This window comes from Oratosquilla oratoria, chromosome 24 (assembly GCF_046742065.1).
Source record: "Oratosquilla oratoria isolate Oo_2021 chromosome 24, ASM4674206v1, whole genome shotgun sequence".
Lineage (NCBI taxonomy): Eukaryota > Metazoa > Arthropoda > Malacostraca > Stomatopoda > Squillidae > Oratosquilla > Oratosquilla oratoria.
The window spans coordinates 37,108,571-37,122,936 of record NC_134800.1 but is presented as its reverse complement, the minus strand read 5'-3'; the positions used below and the strand labels follow the sequence as shown (position 1 = coordinate 37,122,936).

General features: G+C 41.2%; 2 protein-coding genes and 1 pseudogene across 2 annotated transcripts in view; 1 reads left to right on the top strand and 2 right to left on the bottom strand.

The window, feature by feature from the left end:
* LOC143038564 (THUMP domain-containing protein 1 homolog) overlaps positions 1-14,366 on the bottom strand; it is a 479,094-nt gene that overhangs the window by 137,612 nt on the left and 327,116 nt on the right. The gene's annotated exons all lie outside the window — the stretch shown is intronic.
* On the top strand, positions 11,654-12,276 carry LOC143038700 (uncharacterized; annotated as a pseudogene).
* LOC143038248 (uncharacterized) overlaps positions 13,347-14,366 on the bottom strand; it is a 2,584-nt gene continuing 1,564 nt past the window's right edge. Inside the window, exon 2 of the mRNA XM_076207262.1 lies at positions 13,347-14,366. This exon is cut by the window's right edge and continues 58 nt beyond it. Coding sequence (XP_076063377.1) covers positions 13,742-14,366 — 625 coding nt within the window. The 3' untranslated portion in view covers positions 13,347-13,741.

The following is a 14,366-nucleotide window of genomic DNA, read 5'->3' as shown; positions in this document are numbered from 1 at the left end:
GGGGATCGAAGAATGTGCAGAGGCGTGCTATGTGGGACTGGAGCTGTATGGGCAACGCCCAAAGGCAGGCAGGCAGGCAGGCAGGCACAGAAGGAAGGAGAAACGAGAGTGAGGAGAAGAGGAACAGAAAAAAGAGAGGAGATGGCACGAAAAAAAAAAGTATGGAAAAGAAAAAAGAAAGAGAAAATTACGGGATAAGGGAGACAGGAGAAGAGAGAATTAAGGAAGACCATAGACAGGAAATGAAGTCAGGACTTATCCGGTCGTCATGTAGACAAACCTGTGGTACTGGTTGTTGGAGTTCGTGTGGCGAGGAATGGTGCAGGAATGAGTAGGAAGACGAGGAGGAGAAGAAGAAAGAGGAAGACAAGAATGAAGGAAATGGAAGAGAAAGTGGAATAGAAGGATAAGGAGGAGGAGAAGGAAAGAGGAAGACGACGAGGGGGAGGAGGAGGAGGAGGACGAGGAGGAGAAGGAGGACGAGGAGGCGGAGGAGGAGCAAGCACTGGAGGGAAGAAGTGGAAGTTAAGCTTATTGACTATGACTCTTGGTGCAACGCGTCAGGGTAGCCAGAAAATATGCAAAATACCTCGTACAACTTACACACCCAAGACCTGCTTGTGATCACCCACGATCACGTGTTCGCTGAGCGGGAGACCGATGAATATGTCAAGTGGTGGCGAAGTTTAGTTCTACATGTAAAATTTGTTTTCGATTACGCGGAGAGATTTGATATTTGACACGAAAAAGGTTTATCTTAAAGGCTTCGGACATCAAAGATGAGTTAGTGAGATATATCGTCTACATTTAAGATTTTCAGTAAATTTTCATAAAATTTTATTAGGATGTGAGAATCCAACAGCTCGATTTTTTTTGTCTGTCCAAATATTGATTATCTGTTTTGGAGCCGCCGAGATCTAGCATACAAAGGGAATTCCAACTCTTAGTATGATCAAACATGTAAATATCATTCCTTTGAAGATGTCACATTTGATCACAAGCGGTCGTAACACCTTTGACACACTTTCACATACCAAAGTAAGGTCAAGAGTCTGAACACGTCTCCCAATCAGCACTTGTGTTGTGCCACCACAAAACTCCACAGTGTCTGGCAGTCTCGTCTGAAATACACGACGTCCACAATAGTTCTCATCCTTGGGGGTTGTGGCCCGCAAGGGAGCCATGACAAGAATTTAAGTAGGTCGTGGTCTGCTGTTGCAAATTAGACCTTTCTATATAATGTGAAGAATCTGGATAATAAAAAAAATTCCATCACTCTGTCCTGGCAGAAGAAATACAAGATAACTATGATTGTCAACTTTGTAATAAAGCGAAGGGTTTGTCTTCATCAACATTATTATTATTATCTTTTAACTTGTTTGGCGGGGCGGGATTTGGGAGGAAAACGGAAGGCAGCCACACGAATGTTGAGAATTCATGTGCGGAGGAACGGAGTGAAACAGGTTAAGAACCAACCACTGGCGCAGAGGCCCCACAAGTGGGGTCACAAACAGGAAGCAAGCGATCCGTATGATGCCTGACGATTTTCTTCAGCGTTGAAGTGACCTCCAGAAGATTAAGGAACATAAAGTATGAGAAAGGTTGAGAATCCTTGCCTGCCAAGTCTCCGCATATCAAAGGTTCTCTTCAAGGTGTCGAAATGATACTTAATAGAACTGTAGGTTCTTCTTGGTGTCAGCGTTTCCGTTAGCGCAATGTTTCTATTTCTTTGTTCATTTTATTTAGTTCACTTTTATAGGGGGTCACGAAATGCCAGCCAGGCCCAGCTGTTGCAGGGCCTTCATACATTTTACGTTCTTCATCTGGTGGAGGGTTAAAATAGAAAAATACCACATCTCATTCTACAGGTTAAAAAATCCTAGCGGAACAGAAAACGTCGATTTGAAGAAAATACACTGTAAGTGTGAAATGAGAAACATTAACCCATTGAAGTCTGCGAACAATAATATAAAAAAAAACACTTTTCAACACTGTTGGAAGAAAATCTCGGCCCAGGTTGAATTAAACAAAATATAATTTCAACTCTTAATATTTCGTTGCCGCAGCGAGCCACGGACGGACGCGCCCTTACCAACACAACCTCCGGAGCACACTCAGAACTGGCAACTCGGTGACCTTCAGCGTGACCCTTCAAGGTCATTTAAGGTCAAACGGTCGCGTTATGTGGAAGTCCCTGTGCAATTTTGTGCAAATTGATACTAACAAATATCTATCTCAAAACGTTTTCGAATTGAGGCCCCTTTAACAATTATGGCTCCAAATTTGATATTTCAAGGTCATTCAATGTCAAATTGTATTTTTCACTCAAGTGGCGGGTGATGCTACAGCTGAGAATTGAGATAATGTCGGCCGTGGCTTAATGTAAATTGAAGTTATTTAAGAGTTAAAATAATGAAAATTACCTAAACCTTGACTAAAATTTGCTGACATTTCAGAGGCTGTCAACTGATGTAGCTATTTTGCATTAACATTGCTAACAAGCAGACAGGCAAGTAGGTAAATACAAATGAACAAAACCAACACCTTGCCCCCAGATTTCGTCTTTATGAGTCTATAATCACCATACGTATGTTGAATCTTTTCAGCATTGTGAGTTCTGAGAAGGGCTTGGGAGAAAATCCATAAAAATCTGAAGTAGTCAAAAGGTTAATACTTCTCAAAAACCTATGCAGTGTTAGGGTTCATTTAGTGTTTTATTTACGGGGCATCCTGTGGTCCAGGTTTGTCTTCTGGCTAATATTTAGTGCGAAAATATGATCAATATTAGTTTTAGCACCATTTCCAGTACTCATTCACCACAACGTTTATGCGTGTGTGGCCACGTACGTGTGAAGGGCTACGTTGAACCCTGTGGCAAGTGCGGACAGCGAGTCTTTCTAGGTGGCAAACACGTGTACCTAGAGGACCTGTCAGCATGGGAATGGTCGGATGAGTGCTCGGCCCATAGCCTTTTACCTCAAGGGAAAGCCCAGGGATGATATTTTCCACGGCACTTCAAGAAATTTATGACTTTTGTTCAGGTTGGTGTCACACCATTTAAATATTTCAATCAGCTTAGAGGAGCCTCTGGTCCGTAAGGGCTACAAGCTACAGACCTGGATGTTTGCTTGCTTGTTAGCGGGAGGGGCGGGTGGGCGGCCAGGTATTGATCCAACGCGGGACTGAGTTGAGCGCGGTCTTCGGCGGGCGGACGGGCGGGCAATTTCGCGGCGACAGCATCAGTTCTTGAGCCAGTAAGTACACCATCTCCTCCTCTCTGCCATTCACGCAGTAGTACTCCCAGCTTGGGTCTTGAACACTGTCATGAGGCACGTCGTTCCCCTACCTCGACTGGTCATCTTCAATGACAACGAGTCAGGTCAAGCTCGCTTCGGATAGAGAAGTAATTGTATGAAGTCGTGTAGAGGAGGCGTGACAGTCTACCGACTCTATTCATATATTCATTCTGGCAGTTCTTGTGTTACTGAACCTCTTTATGACGTCATGTCGTCAGCAGTCTTTCCAAAGTCGACTGACCTGGAGACATACACTTATTCTTGGACCCAAAATGTGCAACAGATGATCCTTTCGCCAAAAATGACAACCTGAATTCTCTAACAAAGACGCGGAAGGGAAAATGAAGCTATTGTCAACATTCACAGGCTCAAATCAAAAGTGCCACATTTGGAAGTCCATGTGCACACGTGGATTTCTCTACCCAAATGTGTTTGGCAAAAGCTGCACGGACACCAAGTACACTTCTGCAAAACTATTGGCAATTGGGTATTTGTCCTCACGCAGACAAAATGGCGAAAATCTCTCTCACTGCATTCGCACAAGCATACATAAGGAAAGGTCGACAGCAGATCTTCTTTAATGTCAGTAGGTTTAAAGGCGACCACAGTTCTAGCTTACTAACCTCTATCATTCTCGTTTATCTATGTTAATTTATCTTATACAGAAAAAATTAAAGGAGACGTTTGAAGAACGCAAATGACGTTTCTCTATAATACAGAGTAATAGTAAGTATATACCCTTTTACATTATAAGGTACAGCCAAATTCCATTTTATATACTAAAACAGTATTATATATATATATACATATATATATATATATATATATATATATATATATACATATACCAATTGTATGATGGTGGATAAGTGGTGGGATTTCACACCGTTAATGGTGACCCGCTGTCTTCTGTCACTAATCCATGCTCTAATCCATTCAAACACTTTCCTCCTATGCCATGGGCTTTGATTTTATTTATTAGGCTCTTAGTGGGTCACCTTGTCGAATGCTTTGCTGAAGTCGAGGTACATAACATCGTAATTATCATTGTTATTTGCCGCCTTGTAAGTATAAAAGGATAAAAATTTTGTTACACACGACATACCCTTGATGAACCCATGTCGCAAGTCCCGAATCAGATTATGCCTTGCTAAATGTTCCCTGATACTACTTCCTAGTAAAGATTCTAGCATTTTCCCTAACTAACGTCAAACTGATTGGTCTATTGAAGATTTATCACCTTTTTTAAAATACAAAATAACGTTTGCCTGTCCCTAAGAAATAGCCATGAATCCATTGTAAACAGACTTACTAAATACTTCCATTAACAGCTCACATACTTGAAATTTGCACTCTTTTATTACTCTCGGAAAAAAAAAGTCTGGACCTGGGGATTATGTAGCTTTAACTATCTGTTTGACTACATCTCCCTTGCTAATGTTGATGCTAGTTAGTCTATTGCTCTCTTCCCCACTGAAAATCAGGTTGTAATCAGATACCATATCTAACCAAAGGCCTCGCTCAATTTTTCCTCTGTATTCTAGACTTCTTCGTCGGATTTAATCGGGCCTATCTTTGCAGAATGTCTGAAAAAAGGAGGTACAGTGATGATAGACTGGCTGGTGAGGTTATTTAATATTTGTTTGAGAGGGAGGTTAGAGTGCCGGAGGACTGGAGTGCCTGTATAGTTCCACTGTAGTGTAGTAGTTTCAGAGGGATCAGTTTGTGTGTAGTAGGGAAGGCTTATGAGAGGGTTTTGATCGAAAGAACTAGGAGAGGAACAATGTGGGTTTAGGACAGGTAGAGGTTGCGTAGATCAAATTTTTGTGGTAAGATATATGAGAAAGCTATAGGAAAAGGTAAGGATGTTTTTTGGGGTTTTTATGAATCTGGAAAAGGCGTATGACAGGGTAGACAGGAAGGCACTGTGGGAGGTACTGCAGATATATGGGATAGGATGAAAGCTGTTAAGAGCAGTCAAGAGTTTTTACGAGAGTAGTAGAGCTTGTGTTAGGATTAGAAATGGAGAGAGTGAGTGGTTTGAGGTAAAGGGGGGACTTCGTCAGGGATGTGTTATGTCGCCCTGGCTGTTCAATCTATACATGGATGGGGTGGTGTGAGAGGTAAATGCAAGGGTGGTGGGTCAGGGATTGGAGATGGTTAAAGAAAATGGAGAAAAGTGGGAGATAAGCCAGTTGTTGTTTGCTGACGACACTGTGCTTGTGGCAGGATCTGAGGAGGGATTGAAGAAGTTAGTGACAGATTTTGGGAAGGTGTGTGAAAGAAGGAAGTTGAAGATAAATGTGGGTAAAAGTAAGGTGATGAGATGTACAATAGGAGAAAGTGGCAGCAGGCTGGAATTGAGTATTAAGGGAGACTGGAGGAAGTGGATAGTTTTAGACACTTGGGTGCGAATGTGGCGGGAAAGGGAGGAGTGGAGGTGGAGGTAGAATGTAGATTAAGAGAAGTGAGTAAATGCCTTGGTGGATTAAAAAGTGTAATGAGAAATAGACATTTGGGGATGGATACAAAGAGGAGATTCCATGAAGAAGTGATTGTGCTGACAGCACTGTATGGGGCAGAAAAATGGATAAGGGAGGGAGAGAGGAGTTTGAATGTGTTTGAGATGAGGTGTCCGAGAAGTATGGTAGGGGTTACTAGGCTGGATAGAGTGAGAAATGAGGTGAGGAGAAGGACAAGGGTGGAAAGGGAGTTGGGAGATGAAATAGGGTTGATGAAAGAGTATTGGGATGGTTTGGACACACGGAAAGAACGAGTGAAGAAAGACTAGTAAAAGGTGTGGAAGACAGAGGTGGAAGGAGTGAATATGAGGGGTCGACCTAGGATGAGATGGGTGGATGGGGTAAAAAAGCATTGGGAAAGAGGGGAATGTCGGTTGAGGAAGAACGGGAGAGGACAGAAGATAGGGGTGAGTGGAGAATGGTTGTATATGGATGATGCTGTGATGCATGAGGAGGAGTGGGTGGGGGATGGTGGGGGATGGGGGAGTATGAGAAATAAATTGACGCAGCCCGAAGGGATTTCTCCCCGTCTTCTCCTTTTCTGCATGAGGGGACGGTGAGGGGTGGGGGGTCGCCGATTTAATGAAGCAGCCTTGCTGTGGGTGTGCTGTGTCTTGTGACACTGCTTCTGACACAGGGCAGTGGACAAGATGCAGGGATGACCCATCATCCAGGAGGTGCCAAGATAAGAGGGAGGGAAGAGGGTAGAGAGGAATGGAGTATGTAGGGGATGGAATGGGTGGGAGTGGTTTCTATGCCTTTGTTTTTTGGCTACCTCCCTTGTAAGGGGGAAAAAGCCTTTGGTATATGTATGTATCTGTTCCTTCTTTTTAGTTCTGGAAAGATGAAAGAAACCCTTGAGGTTAGATCCCACTTGTCTTACAACTTTAATTTCGTAGTTACATTTTGCTCAGTGAGAGTTTTTAACCGGTCTAGCCATTTCATTATACTTAGTCCTGAACAAACAAAAGAAACGAGGGACAATGTATTAAAAGTGGTTCAGTTTCACTCTACGAGTTAAGATTCGTTTCCGAACACAGAACAATGTTGCGTGACTCTTGTGTAATCCATTAAGAATTGGGTGCCTATGTGGCCATGCAGGCAATACCCAAGTATTACAAAGTGCAACTGATACGATAAACTTGAAAGTGATACAAATACAACTGTAGAACCAAAACTTGTTTTAAAAAGCAGTTGATATGCATTCAAAATCAAATTACAAACAAAATTATAAAGTAACAAAAAAGATAAGATACATATACAAACGAATCTGTAAATACACTGGTCAGTAAAATTAATTCGGATGGTATCAAGAGTACAAAAAAATACTAGCTACTAAACTCTAACAAATTTATGATTCAGACATTGAGGCAACACTGATCACAGCAATAGTCTATATACAAGATGTATCAGTGCAGTGAGAACCCAAATAAGAGAGGGCAATTGGTTTAATGTTATGGTAGGTCTCAGACAATGTGGGTTAATATCCCCAAGCTTTTTACACTCTTCATGGATAGACGTATAAAAAGACAGATTTAGCGAGTGGGTTCGGTCGGTGGCACAGCCCGGTTTCGAGTATAGTTTGGTCAGTGACATTTTCTTTGATGCCATATCAGTCCAACGTTTGCACGGAAAAGTCGGCCACAGCTACCACATGGAAAGGTAGGGGTTCAGGTTTTGAGTTTTTGCTTTTCTCTTAGCTCTCTTCGTATCTTCATGCTGCCTTCTGTTGTTTTCCAAAGCGGTTTACTCATGGATAGTCTTTCTCCACTCACTGTCTTTCTGCAGCTTCCCTCTCCCAACCAGCCGGGTTGATTTTGGTCCTCTTCAAGGTACCCTTGAGCTGCTCTTTGTAGCACCCGCCCCCCTTTTTTTAAGTGGTGTGTGTGTGCAGGGGGGGGGGTACCCAATGGTCTTTTGCCGGATGCAAATTGAGAGGTAAGATTTTTTTTTTTTTTTTTTTTTAATGCTGTAGTCGGGCATTCGGACAAAATGCCCAGCCCATCTTAGTCCATGTCGAGTATTGATGGCTTCTAGGTTTTCCAACGTCTGTCCGAGTGAGAACTTCGGTTTGGTAATTCGATCTTGCCATGTGATTCGTAAAATTTGACGTAGAATGGATTGGTGAAACTGTTCAAGATTTTGGACGTCTTTTCGGTAGACCACGAGTTTGGATTTTAGGTTCAGGCCATGATTACTGAAAACTCTCTTGAACAGTTTCCCGTATGCAACATGAGCAGCCTTGATCAAATTGTTGACGACTCGTTCATGGGTGGCATATGATAATATATTGCTATGGGAATTGCTCAACATTCACCAGATCCAAACCATTGATGGTGGCTTTGGCCTTGGGAGGTAGTTGATGGTTAGAGCAGAGCCTTGGTCTTAGGAGAACTGGTCGGCAGACCCAGGAAAGGATGGAAGGATAGTGTGAGAGAGGCCATAGAGGCAGGAGGAAGAACGATGGGCGAAGTGGAGAGGGAGGAGCTGAATGCAGACTCTACCCGGTGGAGAAACTTCGTGAGGCAACATCACTGATTGCCAGTAGCCCTACCTAGTGTATGGTGAATATGGTGAGAAATTAAAAAGACCGCAAATAGGAAATTAATGTCCCCATGCTAAGGCTACATGAAGAAAGTCAAATTCGAGCATAAATAAACCAATAGATAAATATATAAACCCATAAAGGAACAGTTATACGAATAACGATGAAAAAAAAATGAAAGTCGACAAAGCAACGAACAGTCAGTGATTGGGACAGTTGTTTTTATGTACCTCGTGATAAAACCTATCTTGTTTTTAATTAAGCCTAATTGGTTCACTTACTGTTTGAGTTAGTGTAACAACTCGCCACTACGCCCTTTCTGATGTGTTGACAAAGGATAGACAAAAATAACATTCTTCGGAACGTTCAGGTCTGTCATCAGGTTTGAATTCTTGCAGTATCCTCAATCTAGAAACGCAAAGTTTCGATCTTAAGTAAAATCGGTGTCCAGCGGTTGCTGGTCGTCTGAAGTTCTCGAGACTCCTGTCGATCTTATTTTCTTGGACTTTGTTGAAACAACTCACGAGCTTCTACGATATCTGCGCTTGTGACGAGTCGGCTTGAGAAAGGATGTGGACATTGCCCAAGTGACAGATAAAGAACGAAGAAGGCTAGTGTGTCACGAGACGTGACATATATAGGGATATAGGATATAGGAATATAGGGATGTAAGAAGTGAGAGAGGGGTGGGGGGGGGGAGAAAGTAACAGGAATGGTGAATTTCATCAAAGAGTAGCTGGGCTGGAGTGTATTTTAACGGAAGGTTCAGGAATCACAAAGTGAAATCTGAACTAGATGAGGAATCTTAGTAATTTGTTCAGTATGAACTTTGGCAACCTCTTCGACACAGTGACTATATTTGCGGGTTTTTATGGTGGCGGTGATGTCGCCAAAGTAGTGAATTAGGAGGCGGGAAAGCTATTGGTTACTAGTTAAGACCTCAGGTGGAGGACGAAATGTTACCATTTTTTAGACACTGACACATCATTTAAACAAAAACGCATTTTTTTTCAGTTCACAGGAAACCTAACCAAGAATCAATTTATACACTACTTTTCATGACACAACATGGAAACAACTCATAGTAATTGGTTTCTTCCTACGGGCTTTTAGAGTTCGCAGTGAAAGAATCATCACAAGATGAATGACAATACATGACGAAGGCATGCAGCAGTCTTAAATATCCAATGGGTCAATTTAAAATACTGAAGATTACGTAAGGTTGAACGCATTTGGAAACTGAATGGAGCATGTGTATGTGTTGTGGTGTGCGTCATATTCAGGGAGGGAGAATAGGTAGTAACCTGAAAACAGTACAGAGAAATAAAAAGATGTGATGGAAACAATGCATGAAACAATAGTTGTGGCAACTGTTATGCAAGGGGGTATGACCTTGGTGATGAACACAAGAAAGAAGTGAGTGATGGACTTTTGAAATCAAAAGATCGCGCAATCAGTCCTAGAAACTTATTTGCTTTTTCAGAAGCTGAAATACACTGCTTGGATGATTTGAGGTCGTTACTGATAATTGCGCCGAGATCTTTTTCACTATTCACTTTTGTTAACGAATTTCCAACAAAAGTGGATAGTGGAAAAGGTCTCGGCGTAATTATCAGTAACGACCTCAAATCATCTAAGCAGTGTACAGTATTTCAGCCTCTGAGAAAGCAAATAAGATTCTGGGACTGATTGCGCGATCTTTTGATTTCAAAAGTCCATCACTCATTAACAAGCTATATAAATCGTTAGTTCGTCCACATTTGGAATATGCTGTTTCCGTATGGTCACCGAATCTCATTAAAGACATTGACAGACTGGAAAAAGTACAACGGCGAGCCACAAAACTGATTCCAAATATCAAAAATAAATCATACGAAAATCGACTAAAACATATCAATCTGTTTTCCCTAAAAAGCGTAGACTCAGAGGTGACTTGATGCAGGTCTTTAAAATTCTAAAGGGAATTGACATCAAAAATGACAAAATTTTCACATTGAATGAGAATCAGACAAGAAACAATGGTCTCAAACTGTCCGGAAATAGATTCAATTTGGAAGTAGGTAGAAACAACTTCGCCAACCGTGTAGTTAATGAATGGAATAAACTTCCTGCACAGGTAGTGCAATGTAGTTCAGTTCTTTAAGAATCATTTAGATAAACACCTAAGTAAGATGCTGTAATGATTATAATTTATTTCATATTATTTGTTTTTGTTTTGTTATCATTTGTCTGTTTGATTTTCATTTATTATTAGTTACATGTCAATTTATTATTATTTACTATTTACCTGTTTGTTTATTAATTAACTATAACCTATGCATTTATTTATGGATTTCATTTGTTATTTACATTATTATAGTTTTTATTTATTATTTCATTATTATGATTTCTTTTCGCATCCGACCTAGATATGGACCAAAAGGTCTCTTGTCGGCATGCTCCGTCTTTGTAATCCTTTGCTTGAGGGCCGAGTACTACTACTACTACTACTACGACGACGACGACGACGACGACGACGACGACGACGATGACGATGATGACGACGATGATGATGATGATGATGATGATGATGATGATGATGATGATGATGATGATGATGATGATGATGATGATGATGATGATGATGATGATGATGATGATGATGATGATGATGATGATGCAGGGATGAACCGGCAACAATGCTGGCAAAGGAACGAGGTGCAATCAATGCGTGGTTTGAACGGGAAGAAGTGAAAGGATCTTCTCTCTCCCATGCCGAGTCACCTCACTTTGCGGGTAACGTCTAATTGCGTTGGCGAGTGTAAGCAGGCTCGCTTCTCGTGCGTAACCGCAGCTGCTGCTGCTGCTGCAATCTGCGGTCCCAACGACCCGGAGAGGAGCGGAGATTCGCTGTGCAATATGAAACCTTATTAGCCAACCCGCCCGTGGATATATTTCAACGCATATTTATAATAATAATTATGATGATAATGATAACAATTGCTTCTTACAATTTTTAACCTTAATTTGTACAACATTCAAGCCCTTCTCGCGGTTGACATTTCACATAAATTGGAGTAGTCTTCTAATACAATTTTTGTTAAATAAGAAAGCCGCTGACGTTCTGACGATCTGGTACCCAGATGAATATTGGAAACTTCTGTTCCACATTGAACAATAAGGAAAAAAAATATTTCGCAATTTTGAGCGATCAGCTACACAGATCGTCAACGGCTATAAAAAAAAATTAATTAATTTTCATATCGACACCAAGATCACCTTTAGGAGGGAGAAAAGTATAACAGTGAAAAAAATCTGGATCAGGTAATACACAAACAAGGAGGTGGGTGAACTACGAAGCCAGGCAATTTCTGGTCCCTCATGTGATGCCACAATTAAGCCACTCAAACGTCCCTATACCTCGTGATGAAGGCACCCGTCATCAAACGGAAGACGAGGCTAAAGGTTCTCCACCTTCTACGGTCATCGAAACACCAGACAATGCATCTCCTCCACAAGCTACAAGTAACGTCTAAACTTGTGAGAATCGCAGCAGCAAGGGCAGGCGTATTCTTCCCAAATCAAAGAATCCTCGTGTCACGTAAGACAAACGTAGCAAGGCCAGTGCAGATGAGATGGACAGCCATTTCCTTGACAAACTAAAAACTATGAGAACAAGCGGTGTCTCAAAATTATAATGACGGAGATCGCCAGTTTTTGTTAAGACTGCTGCCTATGATGAAACAACTGTCACCAATTGACAACATGGACATAAGAAGTGAAATATATAAAGCCTTTTGTAGGAAGATGCTCAAGCACCCTCTATCGTGACTGGACTTAACAGAATATGTCACACACACGAAAACCATCACCAAGTACATCCCATGCAAGTGACAATTACATACAGTGTAATGAGCAGTATTCAAACCTCTGACAAGTACCTAATCTAAAAGATACGGTTTCACTCACCACCAGGAATGCAGTACTACCTCCAGGTTACTAATTTACCATTGCCCTACGTGTAGTGATTTTTGCAAGGTCCAATAACAAATACCTCTTGCCTTAAAAAATTGTCGTTCTTTCTTCAGTTCCAATGCCATGCCTGTAGTGTTAATTTTCCAGTCAACTCCACCAGTTCCTTGAAATTTTCATTTGTCATCCTGAAAAAAATTGTAGATTTTTTTCTGGATGGTTCACCAAATCTGGGAATAAATGACTGAAGCTATAAAAATCTTGCCTCTTGGTGTTCAGATGATGCATCCATATTCGAGCTAAATTTTTACTCTGCGGCGACGACGCCAGAGCAAAGCAGTTACTTGAGCAAGAGAATATACATCCATTCTTTATAAAAAAAAAAAAAAAAAAGTAGGTTACTGAGTACCGACTTGACTCAGGATGACGCAGTCGGTATAAACGGATATGCGTCAAAATGAATCGCATTCAATGACTTGACGTGACTCGAATATACGCGACTCACTCGGTGTCAACGCAGCAATGAGCATCATCACAGGAATAGGGACAGAGTAGTGGGTGAATGGACTTTCTAAGCCCAAATTGAGACGCAGGGTAGCACAGAACAGGGCAGACACAGGGAGGGAAGAGCAGGAGGACACAGGGCAACCTAGGCGTGGTGCGCACATCGAGAAGCATTCTGACGTCATGGGAGGTACTGTAGCTATGGCTGTCTCAAAAGAAAGCTCAGAAAACTTTACTTCATTCGACTCAGTTAATGAGATGCAGAAGGTTATGCTATTGTATGACATTTGTAAAAGAAAGACCACTGCGGAGGATTGCATATATATGGAAAAGAGGAACAGGAAGAACATGTTTTAACTTTGGAGTTGCATGATGATTGATACACGAACTATTTTCGATTAAACAGAAATAAGTTTGAAGATCTGCACTGTATAATACAAAATGACGTATCTTCAGATGAGTGTAACGCTCAAAACCCAATCGGGAACAGAGAAAAACTGGCTGTGTTTCTAAATTGAGTTTGTTTTTATTTATATGTTTTTAAGGTACATAGAGGTGAAGCAAAAACTCCTGTAGATAAAGAGTTTCCGTTTACGTAGGTTCCAAACAAATGTTTCAATTTTTTTTTCATACACAAATGACGAAAGAAAAATGGAAGGCAATCATTGTAATTAGCATACTTTCACAGATAAAGTTTCCTATAACGTTTGCTCATAATAATGTCTCGATAATTTCATCTTAATCGAGAAATGTAGAAAGAAAAATAGAATAATTATTTTAATTAGCATACCTTGAGAGAGAGAGAGAGAGAGAGAGAGAGAGAGAGAGAGAGAGAGAGAGAGAGAGAGAGAGAGAGATTCAACATAGATGAAAATTATAATCACACAAATGGCTTTCAAAACGTTTAGTAATTCGATGGAGAATCACTGGATAAATGCTGTTGCGAACACTGGCATATCAGCAGTAGATGGATCAGCAGGTGTACATACACGAGTAGTAGGATCTGACGAAGAAAGAGAGGAATGACCATAAGGTGACATACCTAACAATGTCTCTTCAGCGTCTGAAACTATACGGAATACTTCTCTCTTGATCATAAGCTGTGAGGCCGGTTCCATTTTAGCCGTGGTTCCGTACATGGCCATGAAAAAGTTATACAGGGGATCTGTTCCCTGCGGTCCTAATTTTTCCTTGAGCAGATCTATTTTCTTTTTTCGAGTGTCCGAAAGTTTCTTTCTCTTTATATCTTTTGAATAAGCTGAAGGGTCGGCTATAGCCTCACCATCATCAGCAGCATCAAAATCTGGAAGAACATCACCGGAGGTCAAATTTTCTCGAGATGCAGTCGTGGGAGGTGCATTCATTTCTTCGTCTGAACTAATTTCACCTTCGACTGTCAGTTGACTGCCGTTGTCAGACCATGCGACATAGGAGCTAGTCTCTCTGTTGGTCATGAATGGTATCAAAAATTCCATTTGTTGCTGATATTTCCATTGTTTGACTATGACAGTACGTGACTCACTCGTACACTTTAATTTCTTTTGCCTC